At 46.9% G+C, this 27,606-nt stretch overlaps 1 protein-coding gene across 1 annotated transcript in view; it reads right to left on the bottom strand.

Moving 5' to 3' along the window:
• Positions 1-2,105: 2,105 nt before the first annotated feature.
• Mcph1 (microcephalin 1) overlaps positions 2,106-27,606 on the bottom strand; it is a 197,190-nt gene continuing 171,689 nt past the window's right edge. The window contains exons 13-14 of the mRNA XM_028766340.1: positions 15,697-15,934; positions 2,106-2,907 (exon numbers count right to left, since the gene is read on the bottom strand). Coding sequence (XP_028622173.1) covers positions 2,852-2,907; positions 15,697-15,934 — 294 coding nt within the window. The 3' untranslated portion in view covers positions 2,106-2,851. The remainder of the gene's footprint in view (positions 2,908-15,696; positions 15,935-27,606) is intronic.

Here is a 27,606-nt window from a genome sequence, read left to right as displayed (position 1 = left end):
CATGCTGGAGGGCCTCCTCATGGTGACTCCTAGATAGATTCTGGCCACCAGAAAGATCAACTATGTATTAGAGGGGTGGGGTTTCAGCAACCCTGAGCTCCAGGGAGTGGGAGTTGACTCAAGGATTCGGAGACTGATGTCAGTTGACCACATATTTTATCAGCCAGGTCTCCCTGAGGTCACACAAGGAAGCCAGGAGTCACCACTTGCTGTGTGCAACAAAATAACAAACTCTTGATGGAATTACACATGCAAAGAAAGAGGGGACATCGGCTTGCCTTTGAGGCCGACCTGAAGCAGTTAGCCTGCATGGGAATAATACCTTATAGAATGACACAACCTGTAAAACTTCACGACTGTGGATTTATACACTTTCCCTTCTGTCTTGCTTTGACCTTCATCCTAACTCTTTGCAGTGAACATCCTTACCTCCCTTTGCTTCTCACGATGATGCTTCGTCCCTCTCATGGCCTGTGTGTTCTCTCACGCAGACTGGCTGCTGCCACTTTCCCAACGATCAGCAGAACTGGCAGACTCCAAAGTTCACGGTGCATGGTTACCTAGGGCATGGTTTAAACAAGTCATTCCGGGTGGGATTCTGGCCTGGTCTGCGTGCGGAGGGCTCTGGTAAAGACCACTATGGCTGGTATTACTGTTGGCATTGGGCAGGAAGGTCCCGAGACTACATGAAATCATTATTTTCCATGGGAAGGAAATGGAACATTGATTTACAGTCTTCTGGGTTCCATTAAATCCTTGTTTCCCCAGCAGCACTACGCATTGGCCAGTGCCCTCAACCGTCTTCCTGGTCTCTCCTGATTTCTTGTCTCCTAATTGGTCAATATAAACCAGCTCCTAAATTTCTGCTCCACTGAGAGAAAAGACAATCCTAATTCCATCTTTGCATGCCTGATAGGATATATGGTTGGTAATCCTCCTATTTTACACCAAAAATTTTGGGAGCAGAGAAGGTAAATCAATTTCTCCTAAGAAATTTCAAACACTGAGTAAAGACTAGAATCCAGTCCTACTGACATACTCTTGTATGTTCCCGGTGACCTCAGTCTGGTGGCGGTGATGTCACAGCAGGATCTAGAGTCATGTCACATGGGAACTGTCCTCAGAGGTAAGTCCTAGTCTATTCTGTTTGTTATGAAGATGCTAGAAGCACAAGATCAAGACATTGGGAGAGTCCATGTCCTGGTGCTGAGCTGGCATCTTCTTACTGTGTCCTCATGCGATGGAAGAGCTTCCCTCGAGTCTGTTTTATAACGCACCAATCTATTTAGTGGGTCTCCACAAGCTGATCATTTCTTCCAAACCCCATTTTCTAACATTATTACTTTGGCTTCAAGCTATGGATTTGTGAGGGAAAACAGATTATAGAAGATGGGGAGAGTGATAGGTGACGTCTCTCTCATTCTCATTTGATCCACTCCTTCCGAAGGAGCTTGGACTGCTGGATCATCCAGCACAGCATGACATCAAAACCTGCTTTCCCACTGGGCTTTACACCTTCACTCTGTTCATGGGCTGAGTAGCAGAACTGTAGAGCCATATCTATACCATAGTATACGTTTGGCAACAAAAAGGAATTGTGTACTGACACACATGACATGAATAATCATACGAGCATTAATTATACAGGGAACAAGGCCAATGCCACAAAGTCACATACTGTATGATTCAATTGCTTATCTCGGAAATGACAAGATTTTGGACGTGGAGTTGAGGCTTACTGAGTTGGAAACAGCAGCTGACGTGAGCAACCAATCGTAACACAGAAAATTACAGTGAGCTGAACAGTACCTTCAAGCTCACTGGGACTCAGTATCTGTTAGGTGACCGAGCAGCATGACATGTGGTGACACACGACTACAGCTCAACACTGGGGGTGATGACAGGAGGAGGTCTGCAAGCTCCAGGCCAGTCTGAGAGACCCCGTGTCAGCACACTGAAGAGTGACTGACCTGATGAGGGCATGTCCAGCCATTTCACAGTATAATACAATATGGTCATCAAGAGAGTTCACCCAGAAGAACTATGCAATTGAGTTACAACCCCACTGGGATTGGGGGAAAATGTACATACACACAATCTCATAATACTTTTAAATATGTTTATAATTTTATATGAGCTACATTCATAGGTATCCTTGAACAAGTTTGACACAAAAGCCATGGGTTTTGACAGAACTCTACCCCATACCCCAATAGCTGACTTTCCTTAGGGAACCTCAGGGGAATCAGTAGAGGCTGAGTAGTAGCCAGTCACAAGGCAGGTAGTGTTAGTGTACAATACCTGTCTTCCTTAATTGTTCTGAGAAGCATCTCAAGGGACATAATAAATGCAATCTTAATGATGCATGATTATCTTTCCTATCTAGACACAACACACTGATAAAGATCTCAGCATCTAAGCCAGAAGAGTTAGGGAGCTGTTTGATTGTTTAGGACTAGAGCAATTTAAATCAACTTCCATTCTACAATTGGGAACAAAGTATCTCAAAGACAAAGTCTCTGTGACCTTTTCATCATGATCATTACTAGTACTGTATCAAGAATCCAACTGGTGCTGGCCAAGACTTCTCTGAGATACAGCATGAGTCATGAATAAGTTACATAAAAAGTGTTTTACAGATAACAGCTGGAGATGCAGTTCAACGGCACAGGGCTTGCTCAACAAGCTTTGGACTTAATCTCCAGCAGTGGACACAAGCACACGCTCTGAAGATAAAGCCCACAGCACACAAAGTGAGATGGGACATCAAGCCTTAAGTTGTATGCTGGTTCCTTCTCTCCAGAGTTGTTCTTCTTGAGTGTTGGGGACAGGAGCCTTAGATGTCTCAGTCTCATTGTAGCAGTTGGTAGTTGTTAAAGTCACAGACCTTGTGTTGGGTGATGGAATCTGGAGAAAGAAAAACAGCTTGACAGTTAAGATGGCTAGTCGCAACACAGGGAATACCTCCCATCCTCACCCCCACCCCCACCCAGCTCTCCCTTGTCTGTGTAGCCCTGGCTGTCCTCGAACTCACTCTGTAGACCAGGCTGACCTTGAACTGCCTGCCTCTGCCTCCCAAGCGCTGGGATAAAGGCGTGCCCCACCGCCCGGCTGTGATTCTCTTTGTATGCTTTATAAGACAACAGTTGAACGACTTAGATGTTCCAGAGCTCTCCATAGGGTCACTCGTCCTTACAGTGCTCTCGATTTTAAAAGTAAAATGAAATAAAGGAAAGCAAAGGAATACCAGTCACAGTGGCCCCGGATTAACCCATTCGACAGCCCTATGTCTTATTAGGTTGTATCACAATGAGGACATTCTCATCAGGACAGACATTCTGTTGGATGGAGCTGGGACAGCTGTCATCAAAGATACCCAAGGCTAATCTTAGTGAGCTACTTCAAATACCCATTGTTAGAAGGCAGATTATACATTTTCAATTTTAATAAACGATGATATTAACTATGATGTGCCAGGCTGTTGACCCAGTTAGGGATTCCATGATGAATACAAAGTTGGGCACAGTTCCTAAAATCCAGTTTGGGACCCAATGGACAAGGCTGGACCGGGGGAACCCTAGGGTCTTCTGGTTTGAAGCTTCATTGCTTTATGAAAATATCTGGTCACAGAGAGAGCTGGGCAGCTCATCAGTGAAGTGTGCTATAGTTGGCCACAATCCCTCCGCCATGTCTGGGATGTGTAATGGTCCACAGACTTGTGTTGAAAGCTCAGTCCCCAGCTGGCACTGCTACTTTGGAAAGTGCTAGAAACTTTATCGGGTAAAGCCTAGCATAAGAAGTGGGTGGCTGAGGTGAGTCCTTGGTGTGAGTCCTGCCCTGGCTCCTTCTTCTCTCTCTCTATGCTTCCCAGCTACTATAAGCTGCTTTGCTCTGTTGTATACACCCCCCAATCATGAGGTTCTGTTTGCCCATGGCCCCAAGACAGTAGAAGTAACCAACCATGCATCCTGCCACGACATATCCTTCCTCTTGTGTCATTTTTCTCAAGAATTTTGTCACAGGAACAAAAACTGTGACTAACAAACTATCATTTGTCAATACTAAGATGCTTACTACACACAACTTCTTACCACAAAAACAAAAAACGGACACAGCTGATTGTTGGTGCTCACTGGCTGACAAGCTTAATTACAATGATTACAGGCCATCCCCCATTGGGCAACTATACAATTAGTTAGACAATAATATCTGAAGGGCCTTGAAGAGTGAAACCTATTGGAAGATGGGCAGCTATGGTGGCTGTGTGGAACAAGGGAGAAAGATGGGTTCATTCTAGAAATAAAAAAAATAAATGATCAGTAGAAGAAATAAAATGTTCATCTTAGCTTTGGCTTAAGGAATTGTCTGTAATTTAACTGTTGCTTCCTGTACAGATATGCTTCCATGTAAGAGTGTGATCTGGAGAGCGAGTCCCTGGGGGACGTCAGGCGAGGGGAACACACTAACTAGAATTTGGTGTACATATATGCGCTCATGAACACACATGTGTATACACACAGCATTGTATATAGTCAAGACAACTCTTGTCAGGATGGGCACACCACTTAGCTGTCTCTACCATGCTGAAGAAGGCCTCTTGCTTCATACCTTCCCTGCAATGCATGCTGCAGGATGCTCTGTCCTTTGCCTTTTGTCTTGTACGAGCTTTTGCCAAGAAAAAGCTATTGCCTTCTTTATGTGTTCACACAGTACTGACGTTTTGTTTCTTTGTACCTGGGTTTTGATGCACAGATGACAATGTGCTGCTCTCTGTAGCTGGTCTATAAAGTAATTCAGCCGTATTTCCACCTAGGTTGTAAGAGCTCTTTGGACCTCAGTTTTGCACATGGATTTCTGACTGGATCATTTTATAGGGTCAGGAAACAAAACGAACAATGTACTGAAAGAAAGCCTTTTTCTACTTAATCTGATAATTCGATATAATCCCCAAATTCCAAGTTTTATAAAAGAAGAACATTAACACAGTGACTCTATCACGGGAAGCAGGTGATAAAAATGACTGAGTTGTTGTAATTACAGCACTGAGGTCTGATGAGGTTTGCACAGAACAAATACGACACTGCAGGGGGATGGGAAATGAGCTCGTATGCAGGAAGTGAGTGAAAGGTGGCATTGCATATCAGTGGAACCCACAAGGCAGACAAATGACACTCTTTCCCCAGTCTTGTCACACAGTGAGTAAACTGCAGAGTACAGCCCCAGGCAATAAGAAAAAGTAGCTACCATTATTAGCCCTATTATTATTCAGCTTTTAGAGGTAGGCTTCCAAGTAGCCTAGGGTGTACATAACTACTGATTCTGCTTCCTCCTCTTGACCGCTACGATTCCAACTGCACCGATAAGAATTTCAAGCAGGAAAGATGCCGGAGATGTCCTTGAAATTGAGACAGAAGCCTTCCCTCTCCCCCTGTCTCTTTCCTGACCTCCTTAGTTATTTCATTCTTAAAATAAAAACAAAAACTCTAATCCTCGGCCTACCATGTCCTTTAATAGACTTGGCATGAACCTAGGGCAAGCCACCGTTTTTCTAACCGCACTTCTGTGTGGTCTCATGGATGTTGTATGGGACCAACATGCTGCCAACATTAATGTTTTATGGTGAGGAGGACAAATCCCTATATTTAACTAAAACTTGGCAGCTAATGGCAGATGACCCTGTGCCAAGTCAAGAGCACTGCAGACTTAGGCCTTTTCTTTGCTCATCAAAAGGCCCGGAAGAAAGTTCAGCGGCCACATTCACAGACTCATTCGGTTAGGCATCTCCGATATTTCACTGTGGGCTGAGTATCACCTAGCTTCTGGGGGATATTTACAGCAAGAGCTTTACCCCTCAATAACAGGGGCTCAGGTTATGAATGTCCCTGTCTTCGGGTGATGAAACACCATGACTGAAGCACCATGGGAAGGAAAGGGTTTATTTGCCTTACATTTCCACATCACTGTTCATTAACAAATGAAGTCAGGATAGGAACTCAAACATGGCCGGAACCTAGAAGCAGGAGCAGATGAAGCAGCCATAGAGGGGTGCTGCTTATTAGCTTGCTTTCCATGGCTTGCTCAGCTGCTTTCTTCTAATGCCCAAACCACCAACCCAGGTTGGCACTGCCCACGATGGCCTGTGCTTTCCCCTATCAATCACTAATTAAGAAAATGCCCAATAGCCTTGCCTACAGCCCATCTTATGAAGGCATTTTGTGAATTTGGGGTTTCTTCGTCTTAGATGACTCTAGCTTGTGTCAGGCTGACATTAAAAGCTAGCCAGCACAATCCCAAAGCACTCTGCAGTGATGACCCCAGCACTGCTCCCTGTATAACTTTTACAGGTTGACCTCAGTTCTATCTGGAGCTGATGGAGCAGTTCTCTCCTGCTGTCTGTGGTCATCCCACAGGCTTCTCTTCCACAGGGTGAGCCAAACTGCTCTTTCAGTACCTCTCCCCTGGTCTTGCTTGGTAAGACTCTATTCATGGTTGTCTTGGACACTCAGAACTCAAGTCCAGGGGTAACTACCATTCTTCATTTTTTCCTGTATCCAGCAGCAAGAGCTACTGAAATGTCAATTAAAATCTGACATTGCTATAATCCCACTGGTATCAAGCTAGCATCCCTAAACTCCCTTGGTGGTCAGCTAAGAACTCAGGGGACACTTAACATGTACATTACAGCCTCTCTACCCTACAAAGCTCTTCCCTACTTGCATTTCACATACTTCTAGGCAGCAGCTTTCCTGGGCCTCACTCCCCCCCCCACCCCCCCCTTTAGTCCTCTCTCTTCTTCCTTTAGGCCATCCTAGGCTGACTGCTTCTCCTGACTGAAGCCTTACTCTACCAGGCCAGGGCACAGGTCTGTCCAGCTCCGTTTTCTTAGTCTGTGGTTCCAAAGCCACTCTCAACAAGGACCTCCTGCACTCCATCTTCGTCATATCTATTGTGACTGTTGCTTAAGCCTGCCTTCAGTCTTCTTTCTTAAGAGTGCAATTCTCACATGGGCAAGGACTGTCTCTCTTGTTAAGAATTACCCACGTAGTACCTAAGAATATGCAATATGTTTTAGCACATGAGCAGTACAAAATAAGTTATTTTACTATACGATAAGTTAGACTCAATGTCTTGTATACGTATGCGTGTGGGTTAGCTAACACTGACAGGTTGATAAACATCTAGGAGACAACCTCTTGACATATCTGTGAGGAAGTTTGTAGTGTGGGTTAACTGAAGTAGGAAGATCCACTCTAAGTGTGAAAGGCACCATTCCATGGGCTCAAGGCCTGGACTGAATAGAAAGAACATGAGCTGAGAAACAGACTGCACTCCTCTCTTCCTGACTGGATGGAATGTGTGCCACTGCCTCTTGGTTCTGCCTTTGTGACTTCCCAATATGACAGGGTGTATTCTAAACTGTGAGCCAGAATAATCAATCCTTCCTTCCTTCCTTCCTTCCTTCCTTCCTTCCTTCCTTCCTTCCTTCCTCCCTCCCTCCCTCCTCCCTCCCTCCCTCCCTCCCTCAACAACTCTTTGTTGTCCCAGACATGGAAATAAAGTGGCATAGCACAAGGCCATTCCAGTGCCACCTACTATCTTCTCTTTGGTAACCACTGGCTCTGCTATCGATCTCCGAGGTGGATTCTGTGATGTCCGACTCAGTGGACTTGGTTGTGGTAGTCTTTTGTTCCCACTGGATGTGTCCATATAGACAATGACACCATGGAAGGATGGTTTCTCTCAGCCTATAAGGCATCACCTGGCCACCCCCATTCTGTTTCCTTGACTAGCTGCTCTAGAACACGGTTCAAAAGGGCAGCAGCACTGCTGTGCTACTTGTACGCTACTGAGGTTTTCACTATTAAATAATTTACCATAGCTACTTCTTAGCATGTAACATGGACAGGTTACGAAGGTGTTCCTGGTTCTCGAGGTGTGTTTGCCATGAGTGGACGCTGAATCGTCTTTCATGGTCTTTAACACTACTGGAAAAAATAACAGGCAGAGACCAATCCAATCACTCACTGTTCTCCGATTCTTAGCTTGGTGCTTGGTTATGCACACTTTACTTTTAGCAAACTACTAAATTTGATTCACTAATGTTTCATTTTAGACTTTTAATATCCATGTTGACAAAGTGAGTGATTAGATTAAGATCAGAAGCCTTGCAAAATAGGGTGTATAACTCCCCTCTTTGCTTAGTTCTGCAATGATTTGTTATTTTTGGTAAAACTTAGTACTAAAGTTATATAGAGGAGATGCCATTTTTATAAGACGTACAAATTGTTAGTCTATCATTTTAGCTATTTTGACTGCATGTTTCAATAAAAGTACATTCACAGTACTGTGAAACTACCAGCACTTATGAATTTCCAGAACTTTCTTAGGATCCCAAAACCAAATCTCTGTATCCACTAAACAGTAACTTGCCACTCTCCTGCTCCCTGCAGTTGCTTCAGGAACTCCTGGTCACATGTTCTGTCTCTGTAACTTTGTCTGTCCCGGGAATATCACGTGCCTGGCTTATTGCACTGGGCATGGTGTCTCTATTGTGTGGAGCAGGTACCAGGATCTCCTTTTGCAGGCAGGAGACACACCGTATGGACACGCTTTCTTTGCTTTGCTGTCCTCAGTCGACTGATACTTGGGTTGCTTCCACCTTTCGCGCTGTGAATGAAACTGCTGTAATTATAGACACACATACCCCCTCACTCACACTGGCCACTCACGTTTGTCAGACAGTGTTTTCCTTAGTGGCTACAATGCTTTTCTTTCCCTTAGCAGCATACAAGGGCTCTAACTGCCCACATTTTCTTCAACAGTTTTTTTTCGGGGAGGGAGGAGCAGTGCTCATCACAATGCGTGTAGGGTTCTGATTCACACTTCCCCAGGGGTTAGCGTTGTTGAATACTTTTTCATGGGCTGATTGTACATTTGCGAGTTTTCTGGAATTTCTTTTTTATTCTTTGTCCCATTTCTTTTTTTGTTTGGTTTTTTTTGTTGTTGTTGTTGTTGTCTTTTGTTTTTTAGAGACAGGGTTTCTCTGTATAGCCCTGACTGTCCTGGAACTCACTCTGTAGACCAGGTTGGCCTTGAACTCAGAAATCCGCCTGCCTCTGCCTCCCAAGTGCTGGGATTAAAGGCGTGCGCCACCACCACCCGGCATCTTTGTCCCATTTTTTATTATCTTTTGAGTCATGGAGTTTAATGTATTCTTCATAGAAGTCTGCTGTGACAGACTCTCATTCATCTGCTTTTACTTCCGCTGCCTCCCTTCAGGGTTGATGGCATCCCCACTCCTTTTCCTGTCCACTCTCCAGGGTCCCTGAGATGGTGGTGACGATCCCTCTTGCAGAATCCTCCTCCAGGTGGTGGGAGAGCTCTGGTCCTCTACCCCATGCACAAGGCTTCCTGGCATTCTGAAGTCAAGTTTCCTTGAGGGGGCATATTCTGGGTGCTGTAAACCTTTAAAGGCTGTGTAGATTTCCCACAAGGGTCAGATAGGTCGTAGTTTCTTTGTTTCTGTGATGGATGGGCCCTGGGGTACAGTTCAGAGCTCTGATGGTGGGCGTGGCCCCACCCTCCTGCAGCAGTTTGGTGGATGGTGAGGGACACTCTCCTGGCTCCTTTTAGCTTCTTATGATGCTCGGTTTGTTCTCTGTAACCTGATTCAGTTTTGGCATCTTCTTTTCAAATTACCACCCGGAGCTACTCATCCCGCTGCATCCCACGGGGCAGACAGACTCCGCATCCCTGCAGTGCATCCCTGCTGTGCGGAGCTGGCTATCACTGGTCTCTTTGCCTCTCTTTCTCAGTACTGTCTGCATTTATTTTTTTACTATGTAGACGGCCAGGCCAGGCTTCGCTATCGCCCATCCTGGTGGTCTTCTCTGCTTTGGACTGTGCGCGTCTGGCGGCGGCACTACCGCTCTCTCCTCCTTCTGTGCTGCAGGGTTATCTTGCTGGCACTCATCTCCAAGCACCCGTGTTTAAGAAAAAACTGACTGAAAAATTAAAGTCTCATAATTCCATCCAACTACTGTCCTGCTTGGGAACTAGGGGAGGCTTACTGCCTTTTGCTCTGGGTGGGGCACCTCAGCCTCATTCCTGGTAGAAGAACACTGCACTCTGCACTACACAATTTGAAATCCGCCAGTTTGCAGCCTTTCAGTTGAAAGAAGATTCACTACCAGTACGATACCCCACTTCCTTTCCTTAGAAGAGAAACCATCCAGTTCCATCCAGTTGGATTAACATCCCACTTTTATGAGCGCTTACCCTTTTGTTCTCTTTCTAGGTCTTATCTCCAAATACAGTCCCGTTCTAAGTTCCCTGTTGGCTTTACCACAAACATAGGGACCTTCCTCACTTGAGGTTTTAGGGTGTTTAACGTTAATGTCTAGCAGGCAACAGCCACAGAAAAGGAGTCAACGCCTCAGATACTCTGAAGTTACCTTCCAGGCATATGCAAGGGCATCAATTAACCAAGCAGTGAGTACAGACAGGCTAAGTGCTCAGTACCGAGCCATCAGGGGGTCACGCTTTGAAGTTCCTTTTATGTGTGTTAACTTCCTTTTAGATGCTCCCTGGGAGCCATGGGGCAGCTGTTCCACACTGGGGACCTTGCTTAGGAGTGGGGCTGCTGCAGGGCTTGGTGAACCTCTGATCTTACCAGCAAGTTTTATAGAGCTGTCTGTCACATCACAAATGCTAAGCGTAAAAATGCCAATGGCCCTCGTGACTTCCCAAACCAGCACATACATTCCTTCTTATGGATAGAAAACACTACTGAGCTCACATCATTTCTGCCCTGAGCTAAAGTCACAGATGACTTTTTGTTGTTGTTGTTCTGAGGTGGCATTTTGTGCTGAGGGAGGCTGAAGGAACTAACTTGAGTTGATCAAGGGTAGCCTTGACTGGCCAGGAACACTCAAGAACAATTCCCTGGACTATTGTGAGAGCTTAGGGACATTTCCCAAGTCCATTCTTTCCATATCTTTTCCCAACCAAAGCTAAAATACTGCTTCAGCAGCTGATTTACGGAAGCCCTATCAATGATATATTGGCGCACACATGGTCTTTAGATGTTAGAATTGCAGATTCTACCGTTCAGTTTTCTATCATGTGTATTTTGGTGGTTACTTTCCCTCAGTGTGACTGGTGAGCTGCTGGGCCTGGGGCCTGGGGCCTGGGCAAGTATAAATTAAGCACATGGGAAGGGAAGAGAGGGCAGGCTGAGGGGCAGACAGCCTCCCATTCATCAGGGTCTCCTCCTGCACCCTCAGCCTTCGGTGACTAGTTCTTATCTAAGTTTGGAAACAGGGAACAAGGTGAGCTTGACCAACCCTCACATGTCCATAGAATTATGACTCCCCAAGGTCCACGGGCTCCAGAGTAGCCGTTGTTCCGTGTAAAGGCACAGTTAATGCACATAGCTGGTCACCAGTGGGCAACACAATGAATAGCTCAGTCCAGCATGGGAAGGCTCGAAAGCTACCAGGGACCCTTTTTTCCTGAAAGTTCTGACACGGGGAAACGATCAAGTAAAATGTTCTTTGTAAGTTATGCCGAAGTCATGTCAAGGCTAACCTTTCTTTGTCTGGCAGCTCTGTGGAGAATGTTACACTATCTCCCTACAATAGCATAAATGTTTTCTCCACAATAGCATAAATGTAGGTCTTATCTCTTGAATGAAGCCCAGACAATTAAGGGGAGGCTGAGACTGGACCAGTCTCATGAGAAAGGCCAAACCCATATTATTTGATAACATCAAAGGGAGGGAGGGACCAGCATGACCTAGAATGAGCACAGCTCTGAGCCACTCAGCCTGACAGCTCTGCCTGTCAATTCTGACCAGGTCCTCAGACCCTGTGACCTTTGAAATGTGACATGGAAACTATACTTCATGGGGGTGACAAGGAGAACCTGACGATTGAAAAACAGCTTTAAGTAATACCCACATTACTGACACTGGGACAGGTAGGACCTGGTGGTTCTTGCTACCAGGAATTTGATGATTGTTTTCTTGTTGATTTTTGTGCACATTCAAGTGCCCACAAGGGTGTTCTTGCTCAGAAATCCCCATTTCTCCTTCTGCTTGAATGATTCATAGAGAATGCTGGCCCAGGGACAGTGCAGTTTCAGGAAAAATGGACTCTAGGGAGTGAATGGGGAACAGGGACTCCTTGTAAGGAAGGCAGCGTGGTGCCTCTGTGGGGCACACAAGGAAGGCAAGGATTAAATGCCTTCTGTTGAATCCCACAGGGTGACATTTTGCATCCGCTCATGTCCTATGGCAGTGACACACAATGGCCCAGAAGGCAGGATGCATGGTGCTAACCCGATGCCAGACTGGAGGCTCCGAGAAATTCTCCTAAGATCGTTCACTTTCTCTGAGGTACTTCTCAGAAACTTCACAGGAAACTCATTGACTGAAAGACTACACATGAGGCTATGAACCAGCCAAACGCACCACTCAGCCCTGGGGTTTTTTCATTTCAGATGTCAAATTGCAAACTTGAAAGTGGATATGAAAAGATGCTTTTAACACTTTTAAATATTTAATCCAAATTGCTCTCAAGACTCTCCCTGGCCCAAATTCACACTGCATATTCCAGTTGGAGTAAATTTAATTAATAAATACTGAATATTGTCTTTCATAGCTTATCACAAAATAGTTTTCCTCTAAAATCCATGCTTTAAAAGTTTCTGTTAATCTTAGTATTTTTTTCTATTCTTTTTTTTAAAATTCACTCATTTATTTTAGAACAGGATTGAGGCTTTGTCATATATGCTTAGGCAAGTATACTACCATGAAGCTGTATCTCTAGCCTCTCTTAGTCTGACCTGAGAATGCAGTATTTCCCTTCTTTCTCTTCTTCTCCCTCCTCCTTTCCCTCTGCAGAATGCCCCTAGGATCCTGCACAGGTAGGCAAGCACTCCATAACTTAGCCTAATTCACCAGCCTGAAAATACCATGTTTTCTAGAGAAATGTTTATAATAATAGAAGTTTGGGAATAAGAGTATTTCAAAGGAGATATGGTCACTTTGTCACGGGACCAGGGTGACAATTTTATGCATGCAGGAATGCTGTCCCTCAGAAATCCTGGGAAGGCGAACCACAGCATATACCATGTCACATGTTCTTGGGTCTCCTTTGGTCAGTATACAGGGGAATAGGAACAGATCAAGCCAGTGCCCAGCCTGGAAGGGACACCAAGCACAGGACTGGGTTGTGCTTCTCAACTCTGCTTGATGGACGGATGTACAGGACGTACCTCTGCTCTGTCCACACCACAGGAGTGGCTGGGTCATAATTCAACTCAGAAAGAGAATGAACTGAGTTAACTGGTGTTGGAAAGATACATGGCTCGGGCTGGAAGACTTGGTGTGTTAGGGGGTACCCAGAAGCCATGGGGACTCATCTTACACTGGCAGGCCTGGAGTGCACACAATGCCCGGATACTGCCAAGGGCATAGCAGCTGGTGTAATCAGTGACAGGTCAGCTACCGGACGTCCATTAGGCAGAGGAAAGAAGCACACACTGGGGTCTCTAAGCCATCCCTGGCATGCAGAGAATGTTGCAGGGGGCCTTGGATAGACACAGCAGGTAGGCAGCCATCCCCTAAAATCCCAGCCGGAGCCAACCAACAAAACAACAGGAAGAACTTAGCCTGGCTGAGACAGGGACTGCACAGGACGCTGGGGCAACAGGAAGGCTGTCAGCCACCCAGCCTGGAAACAGCAGGAGTGCGGGCTCAGGCTGCCCCCCGCCCCCACCCTCAGCAGCCACAATTCCCGAACGCTGGAATTATTAGGTGTTGTTTTGGACTGCAGACACCAGTCATACACAGACGTGTTTTCAAAGCTCAGTTCTGGTCTGCAATGGTCGCCATTTGATTCATTTTTCCAAGAAACCAAACAAGAGCCCAGCTTTGGAACATGGGCTGTCCCAAAGTTCTCGGCGTTCGGAAGAGTAAACAGCCGCTTGGCTTTGGGACGGGAGCTAAAGGGTAGATTTTTTTTTTTTAAATACTTTCTAAGCAAAGAGAAACTGCTCTGTAGCAGAGAGTAAAATGTACTTTTGATTGCCTTATTCGAAAATGTACAGGGACAATCATCAATCATTTAAAAGATACTCATAAAACATATGAGTTTTTGTGCGAATATAACTTTGGAAAACAAGGTTATCCATTTATCTAATCAAGGAGAATGTCAAAAGGAGAGTGAGAAGGCCAGGCCTTTGGGACTGAGAGATGAGGAGGAGGTGGGGAAGGGGGGCTGAATAAGAAACCCAGGAGGAAGGGAAGCTAGAAGGGAGAGAGGGAGAGAGACGATACACATGGAGCAGCGGTGGGGGTGGGGTAGCGGTTCTAAAGAACCCAGCAAGGACTTCAGCCTCTGGGGAGAATGGGAAGGAAAGGGAAAGAGAAGAACTGGAAAGCTGGGACAGGCAGAGGGAGGAGAGGGCTAGGGAGGGATGGAGGAGGGGAGCACGTGGGGGAGGGGAGCAGGAGGAAGACAGAGGAGGAGATAGTTGGGATCTCAGCACAAGGAAGAATGAGAGAGAAAAGGTAGAAAGGAGAAGCACACAGGGGAGCCAGCTCTGAAGGACCAGGTAAGGACCTTGCGAAGAGGGTAATACACTGTCAGGGGGGAGCTGAGTCCTCCCAATGCTTATGTCCAATCCCCGACCCCAGAACCTTAGAATGTATATGGATTTGGAGACGGAACCCAGGTGGGGTTGAACAACTCCTCACTTAAGGAGGAAGTGTGGACTCACAAAAGGAAGCCACACAGGGAAGGGATGCCACCTGCAAGTCCAGGGGAAGCCATAGAGGATCTGCCTGATCCCGCCTTGCCCTTGGCCTTCCAGATTCCATAATGGTGAGAAAATGACTACTTCAGCTGCCTGGTCTGCAGGACTTAATCACACCAAACCAACACACTTGTCAAAATCTCAGGGATGATAATCAAAAATTCATCCTCGGAGCTGACCTCAGAGGCCATCCTGTCTGGGACGAGTCCATTGTCGTTAGTCCATTGTAGGGTACTGAGCCCAGCATTAAAGGAGGGAAAGAGCAGAAGGACAGGAGAGGAGAAGAGGAGGGAAGGCAGAGGAGGAAGAGGAAGGAGAAAAGGAGGAGGAAGAGGAGAAGGAGCACACCCCTGAGGATTCAGACTCCTGGCTACATGGCCCTCCTCGAGAATCCTGTAGTCCTCCAAGTGGAATAGCTAACTGGTGAAGCCCACCTATCACCATCATGCATGTGGATAGCTCCCTATGCCTGGGTGTCTAGTTTAGGATCTCTTCCTCCCTGGGAATCTCGGGTAGCATATGGTATAGGTGCTTGCAAAACCCAAGCCAGCCAGTGTCACCCTGTGCTCACAACATGAGGCTAAGGTGGCTCTGACCTTACACATGCTAAGAGTTAGGTAAGGCCTGCTCCAATTTCCTCTTGTTGTGAACTGTTCTTCAGCTGGCAGTAAGGGGCAAATGTGTCTATGACTGTTAGAGAAGATGCCTGGAGGCTGAGCTGTCAATCTCAGGCCACATGGGCACCATCTATCTCCCTCCCGAGCCCTGTCCTTACTACCAGGCCCACACGGCAGTATTCTCCTTGAGCTCCTCCCCGATAGCCATGTGATCAGTAGGACCCTTCCCTATCCCTCCTGCTTGTATCTGGGTTCCTACCTAAGATCCATTTCTCTGACAAGTACTGGATCCTTGTGTCTTTCTTGTCCTTGTAGGGACCAATGATGAGGCTGGCCAGCTGAGGGGCTGGGCTGACTTGGCCACCACACAGGAGTACCAGTTCACACAGTTTGTCTCTGGGAGGGCTGCTGGCTGGTGTGATGAACATCTTCGGCAGACTGGCAAAGAGCGTTCCTTGATATTGCTGGGTAGATAAATGGCGTTCAAGTCGGCAGATCTGTGGGCAGATGGAAGTAAGTCAGTGAGGGCAGAACTCACTCTGTGTGGAGATCAGGTCAACAGTGAAGCTCGCTTGCGTCTCTTTTCAAAATATGGACTCAAGGTAAGGTTGTTGTACTAGTCAATTTCTATCAGTATGATAATGTAAGCAAGGCAAACATCACCAGAGCTTTCCCTTGGCTCGTGGTTTCAGAGGGGTCAGCCCATGGTTGCTGGGAAACAAGGTTGCAGAACAAGGGCTATGGGGAAAGGCACACCCCAGCAATCAGTTTCTTCCAGCTAGTTCCTACCTCCTAACAGCCCATTCAGTCATGAACCCATGCATAGATGAATTCTATGATGAAGTTAACACCCTCCCGATATAACCACTTCTCAAACAGCATGGCCAGCTGGAGACCAAGGCTTCAATGCATTAGCCTTTGGGATCCTACTTTATATCCAAATCACAAGAACAGTTCATTCTTTGGCAAGTTTTATATTCCCAAGACTCAAGAAGACAATGATGTGAAAGATGTTTTTCAAAGTGGGAGATGGATAAAAGCCTCAGAACACAATGTGCTTATGAACTATCACAATTTAAAAAACAAAGTATTAAAGATTAACCAACTGGTAAACAGACTAAGTACCTCTAGGAGCACTGTTTAAGTAACTTGGAGGGCCGTGTTGGTGACGGGGAATATCTACTGCTGGCCTTTCCCTTGCCATCCATCATTCAACATTGGAGGCTTCTGGGCTCTTTTGAAAGTGACTAACAGACTCTAGGACTGCTTCAGATTAAATACCAGGTGAGGCAGCAAAGGGATAGAGAGTTCCAAGGAGGACGTTCCTCAGAGAGGGCAGGCGTGTGTGCCCTGGCTGGGGATCCCAGAAGACGGCTGAAGGAGTCCTTCTGAACACAGTCTGAAGGGTGTTTTACACAGTTTAGACAGTGCAAAGCACTTGAGAAATAGACAAAGGAACCAGAACTCCCTTGTTATCTGGAATAGTTGTTGTGCCATCTGGTTGACCCAAGGAACAGTGGGAAGACACATTATTTTAAAATACTTTTTTACTAATAACAGATTGTAGAAATTATCTAGGGGCTGTTGGGAGTTATGCATTTTGAATAAGCCTGTTTCTCCAATATCTGGGATCAATAGTTCAGGGAGATTAGGGGCTTTGATGTCAAGTATAAGGGAAAGGAACTCTTTTAAAAAGAGTGAATCCATGCTGGGGCTCTGTTCAGAGGGTGAAAGACCCTGCAAGCAGTGGACACTAAGTTGCTTAGTTTACACCTCCAGATGGTTTCCACTCACTTTGCACACTACAGTGGTGGTGTGTTTTGTTTCAGAGACAGGTCGTGCTGTGTCAGTTAGAGAGGCCTGGAACTCTTTTCATATTCCTGCTGGCCTCTAACTCTCTGTCTCCTGTGTCTATCTCTTGAGTGCTGGGATTATGTAAGCATGACCACATCTAACCCTAATGTAAAAAGAGGGGCCCGGCTCTGAAAATGTAGCTTCATTATCAGTAGGGCCCACTCAGTCTACTTCAATTCAGTCATGAATTTTCTTTTCTCCTCTTTTCCTTTGAGTTTTATAATCTTGGGCATCAGTAGTGTGTCCATGACTGGCAACTGGCAGCAGGCTCCTGCTACGTCAATGATCCTTTTATTAACATGGTCAGGGGCAAAACAATATTCCTGTGAGAAAACCAGTGGCTGGAGGGAGCTACTCCATCTACACCACGAGTCAAATGCAGAGAAGAAACCAGGGTCACCACTGTCCACCAAGGTGTTGAGCTGCTGAAGCAAGCTGAATTGAAATCGATAATTATGACTGTGATTGATAACTGCAGCTGACAGACACAAACGTAAACAGTGACTATTTGTGTGTGTATTAGGTGTTGTTGTGTATTAATTCACTAGTGTCTTTTTTTCCAAAATGGCAGGCAGGAAACATGGGTATTATAGAGGTATGCTAACTCATGTGTTCTGCTCAGGGCATTTACAGCCCAGTAGAAGATGGGATTGATCCAAGACAATCCAATTGACCTCATTTCCTCTGCAGATGGCATACTGCTAGCCTATAAGAGTAGGTGAGATTTGGGGAGAGTTTCCTTTACTGTTGTAGCCAAAATGCCTTTTGGGCCAGATGGTCCTATCTATGTGGGTCACATGCAGTTATTGAGCCCCTGGGACATGATAAAAATGGCTGAATGGGAAGATGGCAAGTCTAGAATCTCAGACAACCTAGGTAAGTCCTGGACTAACCAAACAGAGATACATCCTTTGTTTTTCTGTATACTAGAAAACCAATTATAAGTGTATAAGATACCAAAGTGTCTGGATGATCTCACTCAATTAAGCACTATTAAGGACTTGTTGTGCTTATATTAAGCCACTCTAAAATACTAATACAATGAGCATATACACACTTAGGAGACAATTATTTTTAAGCAACAACGACACGTGACCTGGGTTTGCTGAATGATGCTTTGCTGAAAAGAAGATGCATGAGCCATGGACAGTCCCAAGGCTGTGCCGATGACCACATGCACTCAACGACATGGGGTATCTAAGGGTTGGGATGCACAGCTCCCTGTCCTTGCAAGTGATGTCGGAGTTTATTGAGAAAAGTCTGAGAGGCTGGGAAAACGAAAAGGGTCCTGAGAAGCACTTGTTCCTAAGCCTTCCTCACAGGAAGCCCCCATGTGGTTGCTGGGAATTGAACTCAGGACCTCTGGAAAAGCAGTTGGTGTTCTTAACCACTGAGCCATCTCTCCAGCCCCAAGTGGTGCATTTTTAAAGTTATTTTTGAACATTAAGGCCATACACTACACAAAAGGGAAACCAAGTCACTGACAAGGAGTGCTCCCTTGCTGTGCTCCTCTGGCTTCCCCTATGGTGCCTCCTTATCCCTTTAGAGGGAGAGGAAGCTCACACTCCAAGTGGTTTTGTGCTGATCATTTTCAAAGCTGTCTTAATCTCCTTTGTTGCCACAGTTCAAGACAACTTCCTTAACCTCCAATTTCACTGCAATCTTCACATATGTATACACACACACACACACACACACACACACACACACACACACACAGAGAGAGAGAGAGAGAGAGAGAGAGAGAGAGAGAGCGCCCAAAGAGGATATAGATGCTGGACAGGCATGAGGGTATCAGGGGATGATGGGGAACAGTAGGGACCAGGGTGAATAGGTGAGCAGATGGCTGGGTGGTCACTGTGATGTTATTTCTGTTGACACCTCAACAGGGGCCCCAGAAGTAACTGAACTAACTTTTTCTAAGGAGACTGCTCAGTGGACTGCAGTTATGAGGATCGTAGCTTAGATCCCATTACTCATGTGAAACTCCTTTGGGACGGTGAAGACCCTGTAACCCCCGCAAGTGGGGACCTGGGGTGCGACAGGAGCATCCTCGGGATGAGCTGAGTAGTGAGCCTGGGGTTCGGCAATAGATGCTGCTGTGGTAAACTTGGAAATGAGTGACGAAGACAACCGATGTCAACCTCTGGCCTCCACGTGCACTCCCACACGTGCACCCCCACACGTGCGCTCCCACACGTGCGCTCCCACACGTGCACCCCCACACATGCGCATATGAACGGACACGTGTGAAGAACCAGAAAGACAAAGGTTAAAAACAAGCCCCAGCCTGAATGCCCCGTTGGAGTGACTCTGTCTTGCTGAAATCTGACAGAGGAGGACTGGAGGACACGTGCGGATTAGGAACGTTGGCCTGGACTCAACTGGCTTTCCTGATGGGCGGGAAAGTGTCCTCTTCCACACAGTTTCATCTCGGCGAATAGTGTTTGAATGGCCAGCAGCTCTTACCAATTATGGAATCCCAAAGTGTCTCTCTCAGAGGCCACCAGAGCCAGAATCAGAGGACTGAGAAGGGCACGTGCAAATTACGAGTATAGTTTTATAGAGTCTAGCCTTCTCCCTTGGATGCCAGGGATAAAGGATGGGTGTGATGATGTGCGTCTGTCATCCCAGCACTGAGGAGTCTGGGTAAGGCCTTAGTTACAGAGAGATACTCTGGAAAAAAAAAAAAAAAACCCAACAACCTAAGAAAGAGTAATTAAGTGGAGTTCACTGACACCCTAGGCTCAAGCAGCCTCTAAAATAAATAGGTCAGGCAGAGTGCTGAGGGTGAGAGTTCCCGATGTTCTCTGCAGATGGTGATGCAATGATATTTTACTCATGTATCTGTATTCATGCACATGGAAGTGAAGGAGCAATGGCCAGAAAGTGGATGCTTCTTGCTCTGGGCTCTTCAGTCCACGCTGCTGGTGGAGGTTAGCGACAGTTCAGTGCCAGCAGAGGCCAAGGCCTGGACATCAGCTGTGCCTTAGAGAGCGCTGTCCTTGTGGCTGCGTGTTTACCCTCATCAGGGAGGCTACTGATTCACCAGGACTTAGCTCAGACCCTTCCGATCTGTTTACCCAGATCAGTCATGGCAGACTACTGCTGGAGCGGAACAGAATGCCCCAGGCTCCTAGCTCTAAGGAATCCCAGCTATTTATCCATGATCAAGAAAGAAAACTTGGCAGGTGATGGTTTAGTCACTATAGCCAGGGCATTGGATTTCACTTGGTGTGAGAGCTCACCTGCTGAGTGGCTCACTGATGGGGCAAATATCCAGGTCCCTGGTGAGCCATACATGGGAGAGGAGGTACAGACCTGCGGTGACCAAATACTCAGTGACCAAATCCTTGTGGCAAACAGTACAAGGGGCTAAGGCTCCAGGAGGATGCCTGACACCATTTGCTAGCCACAGGACAATCAGGCTTTGAATCGAAGGGCTTGGGCCCCACAGTGCTGGTCTTTCCCAACTCTGCTTCTCACCAGTAGCAAGGAGGCAGAGACACAAATCCAGGTCAAGTGAGATAAGGCCACACCTGAGTTCCCTCAGGAATCTTCCACAGTATAACAATTGCATGCTGATTCTTCTGAGCAGCATGGAAAACGTGATTAGGCGGCACCATCCACTTATCTGAGATCTGGAACATGGGGCACTTGACACCTTTCTAACTGATAAGGAGCTGGTGATGTCAGCTCTGCGTATACTGGGGTGGGTCTCTAGAATATTTGAATGGGTGTGCAATCGTAGGACAAGTTACTTGGTGTCTCCCTCTTGGGTCAGGCCTTCTGAACCTATGTGGGTTCTTTATTAGTGACTATTCTTCATTAGTGACTTGCTTTCTCCCTGTAGTCTGGGGCTGGGGTGTGCGTGTGTACTAATGCACTCTCTCAAAGGCACGCTGGCCATCAAGCGTGTTCCTCAAGCATTCTACCAATGAGCGCGGCCTTTTCAGTTCCCTGTTTAGGATGGTCAGTGCCATACTCATAGAACTGGATACAAAAATGTCAATTTCCTGTATGCTAATTTAAAGGGTATGATTGTGCCTGTCCAGCCTCATACTTTATGTCCCACTTTTTCCTTCAAGGACAGTGTACCTCTTCCTCTGCAGAGCCTTGTCTAACAGGCATTACCCTCACTTGACGTATCTTACAGGCAGCTGGTGCCATTGCTGGCAGCACAGCCTGCTCCTTGTTCTCATGCTGGTCACTGGTTAATCAGGCATTCATTCATTCATTTTGAGTAACAGGCTATATTTGAGAGCACAAGAATGGGAAGGTAGTTGGCCCACTTTGTTTCTCAAGTAAGCGTACCATAAGATGTTTCATTCAAGGGAGAGGGGAGACTGGGTAGACTCAGAAGGGCTGGGAAGAGCCAGTAGTGAGAGAGATGGAGAAGGGAGCACAAGGCGGGGCACCTCAGGGCACTTCAGGTGACAAGTGTCTCAAGCTTGGCACGTTCCCACACACAGTCCAGGATCACTGGGGTGTGGATGTGCAGGAGGGCACTCGTGGGTAATAAAGTAAGATAACTCTTTTAGAGTGATTAAGAAGTGGTCAAGTGATAAGCCTACGTAAGCAGCCACCAGGCCAGCGTGACTGCACATCGAGAGGACTGTAGTTAACAGAGCCATCAACAAACTCATTATACAGTGAGTTCCAGGCCGGCTTGGGCTATACGGTGAGACTCTATCTCAAAAAGAACAAACAAAATCCAAACCAAACCAAACCAGAAACAAAACCCAGCTAACCAACCAACCAGCCATGAGAGCAGCAGGTTATGTTATCACGTCTTGGGGCCTTTGTATGTCACTGACACTCAGGTTCTGCTTCCAGCACAGACCCATCCAACCTGCTGCTCTACTTCCCTTGTGTGAGGCGGTATGATACATTTCTCTGTCCCGACCACAACTTGTCCTCTTGCTCCTCAGAATCTGCTGGCTCTGCAGCCTTCCATCTTAGTTAAGAGGAACCCTACAGCTCCTGACACTGAAGCCCAAACCCTACATCAGACTTACTGCCTGCCTCACTTCCTTTCTTATGTCCTATGTCACCTGTCCAGGGTCTGACTGGCTTCACCATCAAAATACTGCTTAGGTCCTTTGTCAGTGCTGTACAAGGAGGCTCGGCACAGCCCTAGTGCCCTACTGGCCTGTACTAATGTCACCGTGTCTGTCTTTTTTCAGCTAGCCCCCTTCCTTGCAGCTCGTCTTCCTGCAGTGGGGATTTCAGAATCACAAGCTGTTCTGGTGTATCATTTCATGCCTCTCAGGCAGCCAGGCCCCTCCCAGGTCTGCCTCATGCTGCACTGTACTCCTGTCTGCTTCAGATGTCCTTCTTTCCCACCTAGATGAACTGTGCTGTTTACTAACCCTCTCATTGCCTGCAAGGCCTGCCCTCTAAGCACTGAGGGTGCTCCTGGGCTCCCAGCATGCTCTCTCCTAAACCTGGTCTGCTTTTCTTTCTGTCAGAATTTCCAGCACCTTGTAATGTAACAGATCATTTATTTTTGTGGCTATTTCTCGTTTCTCCTGCTGGAACCAAAGGCAAGAAATGGCTACATTGCTCAGTGGTGGACCCCAGCACGCCCAGCAGCACTGGGCATGCCGTGGGTGCTACATTTGCAGTTAATGGCTTTCTTGGGTAACTGCAAGGTATGGTATGTGGGAAACCTGGGATCTGATTTCAAGAAAGCTCCAACTTGAGCTTGGGAAGCAAAACATAGCACTTTAGGGGCAATCTCAGTGCAGGAGTGAGGAGAGGCGGCTGTGGCAGACAAATGGAGGCATCCAAGCGTGGACCGCGGTGATGGATGGGCAGGGAAGGGTGAAGGTCTGCAGGGGGAAAGGAGGAGACCATCTTGGGAGCATTAACAGTAAAGAACCACAGACAGTGAGGAGGAGGAAGGGGAGCTCTCTCCAGCCAGAGGCAGGGGAGGTAGCCTGCCTGAACAGGCTGCTTGTTCAGGATGGCTGGCCTGGCAGTGGGGGTTGTGGGGGGCGACAGCTGGCCAGCCAGGGAGTAGGGTGGGGGGCTTTAGATGTTGTATTGACTTTTTTCAGCACTGTGACAAATACCCACATAAGAATGAAGTCGTCTGTTCTGGCTTCCCATTCATGGAGGGACAGGCGTGGCCACAGTGCTCACTCACACTGAGTGTAGTCAGGAAGCAGGGAACTGAATGCAGGGTCCCAGACTGCACTCCTTTTCATTCAGTCCTGGGTTCCAGCCCAGGGGATGGGGCTTGCCCAAAGTCAGGGCGGGTTTTCTCACCCCACTTAATCTAGCAATTCCCTTGTAGACACGCTCAGATGTGCATTTTCATGGTGAAGTTACCCGTGGTGGGTGTGTCCACTGGGATGCTGCAGCTGTCTGCCATCATCCCAGGCTACAGGAGTCAGTTCTGCAGACATTCTAGCCTGTGGGTCTATAGAGTTCCAGGTGGGTGAACACGGCAGAGAGGGCAGAGGACCGTCACGCACACCCTTTGCTTCTGTCCCAGGCCATGCCTCTGGCATCTCCTCTTTAGGCTCCTCAACTGTGTCTCTAATTACGTTCGTAATAAACTGACAGATGTAGTTCATTGTTTCTCTGATTTCTCAGTTGGTTCAGCAAGTTATCAAATCCTAGGAGAGGATTTAGGATGCCCTGGCTTACAGCTGCTCAGTCAGCAGTCACAGGGGGACTCGGCCTGTCTGTAACTCCAGGCCGACAGTGGCAGAAGTGGATTGAGTGTCAGGACGCCCAGCTAGTGAACCCAGAGAGGGCTGCTTCGGATGGAAACCCCACACAGTCAGTCAGTGCTGTTGTGCTATACACACAGACAGCAGAAAAATGGAGTCTGTGAGTTTAGATCAGTGGTTCTCAACTGTTCTAACGCTGTGACCCTATAATACGGTTCCTCATTTTGTGCTGACCTCCAACCATAAAACTATTTTCATTACTACTTTATAACTATAATTTTGCTACTGTTATGAATCACCATGTAAATATCTGTGTTTGCCGGTGGAATGGTCTTACGAAACCCCTGTGAAAGGATCGTTCCAGCCCCAAAGGGGTCATGACCCACAGGTATGCTCTGGGAGCAGCTCATAGCTGGGCAGTAGGCCTCTGGCACATCTGTGCATAGGCGACAACAGTGACCAGAGGACACCATCATTTCTAACCTGGCACTTAAAACAAGTTTTAAGTCTTGAATTTGAAACATTGTACACAGGCATTTTTGAAAGAACTACAAAGGTTAAAAAATAAAAATAAAACAAAATTCATGTCTTATAGTCTTAGTTGGGGTAAATGGGCCAATACTCCCCACTACCCCCAACAGACACACAAACTCCAGTTTTGTCCTGGCCAGGAAGGCCAACGGGCAACAGCAAAGCAGGTGAAGTGGAACCTTCCTTCTGTTGGAGGTATGATGTTGTGATTTCTCACAAGTGAAAGGACTTCTCAGCAGAGAGCCATGAGTCAGGTCAGCTCTTCCCCTTCAGCTGCTAGGAGCCAGAGACTGACTGGCTTGACTGGACCAGAGACACTAGTGGACAACCAGAGCTGACCCCATGCTATAAAGGTGGGACAGAGCAGGAGGAGGGTAAGTTCTGATCAGTGTCCTGCTGCCAAGGGCACAGTGGGACGGCCAGGAAAGTAGCAGCCTCTTAAAGGCTCCTGAGTGTCACGAAAGGTCCTGGGTTCACATCGTTGAGGGTACAGTGCCCTGGGCTTTCTGCACAAATCTCAATAAGGACTCATGTTTCCTTACTAGGCTCTGAGCTATAAAATGCTTATTTAACGACTGCCATAAATTACTTAGCAAGTAAACACAACCACACAAGTTTAAAAGTAGTCAGAGTGACAAAGAAAAGCATTTTTCAAAGCTTGCCACATTTGGAACAGAATGCTCTAAGGGATTACAGTAGTCTGCTGTCAGGCATTTCAAGGCCTAGGGACATGAAGGGCACTGGGTCACGTAAAACCAAGCCTCTTCCCCCACAGGGATCAGGAACCTCTACAGAGTGGTTCTCTCCGACCCTAGAGGCTGCACCCAGCATGTGGCACACAGAAGGACCACCGAATAAAACGCTGGCACTTCCCTGCCCACTCCAGCCTCTTTCTGTGTGCTTGTGTGTAGACACGTGTAAGTCATTTCTATGGAAGGCCAACTTGTGAAGCACACACTGCTGCTCGCTCAGTTCTGCAGCACAAACCTTTGGCTTCTGTTGGATACATCTAAAGATGCCTGAAGCCTGTGCCGCCAATATACACCATGTTCTCTTTGAATCTGTCTTTCTTATCTGATCTTTTCTGGGGCCACCCTGAAGCCCCCATTGAGAAATCTTTAAGAATGCCTGTTGTTATCTCTTCAGCATCTCGCCTGTCCTCAGAAGCTGAGTGACAAGAGGGGAGGCCTGGGCTCCAGGAAGGGCACAGGCTTAAATCTCAGCAGTCACTGTGTGGCCTTCGGGGAGTGCTCGGCTCTCCTGACTCCCTACGTCTGCATAAGCTCTCACGCTATCTGCTCAGCAGAAATGCCGGATGGAAAACTGGAAATGCAGACACTCAAGAAATGCCAGTGGTCTTACTAGCACAGTGCCCCACTGACTTACATTCATGCCATATTTGCACTTTGCGTACTTGTTAAACCATTCTAGGTTTAACAAAATGCCCAACTGTTAAAAGCTTCCAGAGGTAAAAAATGGTCACCCACAACATTTAACAAGACTGAAGTCTAAGGGATCTTGACCAAGGTTGCATATTGGTAATGAGGTAGGAGGGACTCAAACTATGCCTGTCTTACTATGTAAGTAGAATCCAGGCTTTGGCTTTGGCTACATGGCATAGTGCCTTAAAGACAAGGTTGCTCTACCAGGAGCCATTAGCATCATCGGGTCTGAAAGCATAACAGTCTTTCTAGCCATCAGTTTTTCGACAGTGTGTGAGATATTTGAGCCCCTTATTCTACATCCACAACCGAAATCTTCCAACAGGTCTAAATTCATTATACTTCCATGTCAAACTTTAAGCTTGACCTTATTAATTTGGGACACATGGACAATTGACCTCATTAATTTTGGACTTAAACACATGGACAACTCATATGGTGTCTTTGCTCTTCCACACTCAGGCTGTGAGACCGCTTCACTTTGTGTATGCCACGATGCAGGGGATGCCCTCCCAGAGTTGTGGCGGGGAGGTCATCTTTAATCCTGCTAGCCTTGTCATCATCAGATGTCTGTCTCACACAGTTGAATCCTTTGAGAATGTGTGGTAGGCCATGGATCCACTAGATTCAGTACTCTGAATGAGGAAAGAGTAATACACTGGTGGATATCAAGACTGCTCTCAAGGAAGATAATGGTACCTGGATGAGTCAAAAGTGTATGTGTTTGCATGTGAGTAGCATTCAGATGTTGATCCATAAAGAAGTCCCAAGGCAATAAGCTGCTAACAACTTGGACTTCAGATACTACACAATGCTTAGGCTATGTTCTGAAATCTGAGCTCCAAGGAGGGATGGGAGGGGAGTCTGCCTCTAACGCAGTAGCCACACAGCCTTGAACATCTGTGTCTGGTTAAGTAGACTGGACTCAGGGACATTTAACAGGCTGATGACTGGGAGATGAGAGCATGTCAAGGAGGGGAGACGTGGAGGCCAGCAACAATAGTGTAGATGATTTAGGAAGCCTTAATGTCCTTGGCAGCGGTGGTCCCAGGCCAAGCACGTGTTGCCGAGTCTTGGAGTATGGTTCATATAATCTCCCTTGGTTTTAGCTCGAAATAAAATGGGATAAAAATCCAAAGAACATACTAATAAAAAATATGGGGTGAGGACAGAGGACGGAGTGTTGGGAAGTAAAAAGCCCTGGCGCCTGCCTCAGGATGGGGCTACTTGGTGGTGTGTGGTGGCATTATGTCGATGAGGAAACTCCCAGTAAACAGAGTCTATGTATTGTGGAGGAAGACAAGAGGGCCGCTACTCAGCACTGACTGAAACCCCCACTTTATTAAAAAAAAAAGGCATAATAAGGTGCCAAGGAGGGGGGGGGTCGCTGGCACAGCGTTTCCAAGAGTCTCGGACAAATGACACTTGCGGTTGTCTGTGATAATGACTGAGCTGGCCAAGGGAGAGGCATCTTCTTGACTTTCACCGAATGCTACTCAGATGGTCAATGTCAGGGTTTGGTGTGTGCCAGACTTGGGTTTTTAAAGCATCATTTGAGTTTTAAAGGCTGCATAAGTGACGGGAACATGGCCGTCTGGGGAATCCACGAATAACTTTCAAAGAGTCATAAATCTGCATTTCAGGCCTCAGAGCATTCGG

Source organism: Grammomys surdaster, unplaced genomic scaffold, assembly GCF_004785775.1.
Source record: "Grammomys surdaster isolate TR1022 unplaced genomic scaffold, NIH_TR_1.0 167, whole genome shotgun sequence".
In the NCBI taxonomy this organism is placed as follows: domain Eukaryota; kingdom Metazoa; phylum Chordata; class Mammalia; order Rodentia; family Muridae; genus Grammomys; species Grammomys surdaster.
Note: the sequence above shows the minus strand (reverse complement) of the source record. Positions and strands in the feature narration are given on the sequence as shown.